General features: G+C 48.1%; 1 protein-coding gene across 1 annotated transcript; it reads right to left on the minus strand.

Moving 5' to 3' along the window:
- Positions 1-1,021: 1,021 nt before the first annotated feature.
- Positions 1,022-1,261, minus strand: H310_00178 (hypothetical protein; the record flags this gene model as incomplete). The annotated part of the gene is made up of 1 exon (XM_008862852.1): positions 1,022-1,261. The coding sequence occupies one exon, from the start codon at positions 1,259-1,261 to the stop codon at positions 1,022-1,024; it is 240 nt and encodes a 79-aa protein (XP_008861074.1).
- Positions 1,262-1,852: the final 591 nt, after the last annotated feature.

Below are 1,852 nucleotides of genomic sequence, written 5' to 3' on the forward strand. Positions count from 1 at the left end.
CTTGAAGCTGTGGCAACACAAGACTTGCGTATTTGGCACTGCTTCTTCGGGTGTGTTGGTTCCTGCAACGATCTTAACATTCTCGACCGCTCCATGTTGTACCGTGATTTGTGCAACGGCAAGACAATGTGTGAGCAATACTGTCTCAACGGGCATGCGTCTGCGGTTATGCCGTGTCCAAAGCAACGTGAAAGCGGATTTGACAAAACTTGTCGACTATACTGATTCAAGGACATAAAAGGTCTCGATTAGAACGCGCTTCAAGTTCTGACATTAAACGTGTAATCCCGTGCTTGAGAGAGCCCCGCGTCCCCGCGTACAGCACATGCAAACACTGCCTCTTCCTGGGGTTGCGAAGCATCGCTGGGAATAGGCAGTGTTTGCTACACCGTTGGTCTCCCTCGCGCGGTGGAATGGGATGAGGAAATTGCTTCACCAATTTGGAACTTAGCGCTCAACACCGTATTATCTGGTTGACGGAATCTACCCCGACTGGACAGTCTTTGTGAAGGCATATTCTGCTCCCGACAGGGCAAAAAGAAAATATTTCACAAAGCAACAAGAGGCTTGCCGAAAGGATGTGGAAAGGGCGTTTGGTGCGCTACAAGCCCGGTGGCACATTCTTGCTAAACCTTGCAAGCTTTGGTTTCAAAAGGACATGGCCATGATTGTGAAAGCATGCATCATTTTGCACAACATGGTTATCGAGTTCGATGCTGTCAATGGGAACGCTTCTGAAAACCTTCGATGTCCGAATGGATCTGTTCCGTTTGTGCAGTGTGATGTGAATGTGTTCACAATCAATATGGCTCGCATTCGTGATGCATCTGGACACAACACGCTACGACAAGATCTCGTTGAGCACTTATGGCAAGTAAAAGGAGACCAACAATAATGTTTATTGTATTTCAAAATTGCATTTGTGTGTCGTCCCTGGTCGTCCCTGGTCGACCTGGGTTGTCAAGGTTATCCCTGGTCGTTCCTGCTTGAAATATATTTAAGATGTATGAATGAAATTGGTTTAGACTACCTCTTCGTCTTCGTATGCACGCGTACTACGACTTCTCTTTGCAAGGTAGTCTTCCTTCATTTTTGACAGCATGGCCTCATCCTCAGGCGATGTCGACTTCTGAAGCATTTGAAGCAGCATGAAATCAGCAAAGAGCTTGTTCTTCTCGTTCTGCGTTCGCACAAGGTCTTGAAGCTTGAGGTCCGTCGTTGACACTTCGCTAGCTTTGCGCTTCGCTTGTTTGCAGCCCATAGGGCGAGAAGAAGTCGTTGTGCATGCCTGCAACTCTTCATCTGCTGGTTGCGACGATGTCTTTACTGCTTTTGTCGTTGAAACTTGTTGCCACTTTGGACAACAGCGCAGCGTACGCCAAGCCCCTTCGTGCTGAAAAACTTCACGCTCCAACGAAAGGTGCAACAGACGTGCAACTTCCAACGAATTTTCGTCAGTCTTGCGGCTTTCTTGTCGAGCCTTCACCTGGGCGAGGTACCCAGCAAACTTTTGAACAGATCTGTTGAGGATTGCTCAACGGTTCTTCAATGTCTGCGAAGTACGGCCATCTACGCCGCATGCCATGGACCAGTGTGCGTGTAAACTTGTCCAGAACGATTCGCTGGACTGATCAGCCCCTTTCAAACGATCTTCTGACGTGCACACCCACGAGCGAGCGAACTGGTCGTCTTCGCCGGCACCACTTTGAACCTTTCCCCATGGTTTGCGAAATAGCAACGACTCTTCCAGAATTTCTATTTTCGTGGATTTAGAAACTCAAGGGCAGTAAAATAGAAATAGCAACTGCCGGTGGGGGTGCAGAGTTTGTAATTTTAGAAATAGCAACTACCG

The sequence above is a fragment of the Aphanomyces invadans genome, assembly GCF_000520115.1.
Source record: "Aphanomyces invadans strain NJM9701 unplaced genomic scaffold supercont1.1, whole genome shotgun sequence".
Classification (NCBI taxonomy): domain Eukaryota; phylum Oomycota; class Saprolegniomycetes; order Saprolegniales; family Verrucalvaceae; genus Aphanomyces; species Aphanomyces invadans.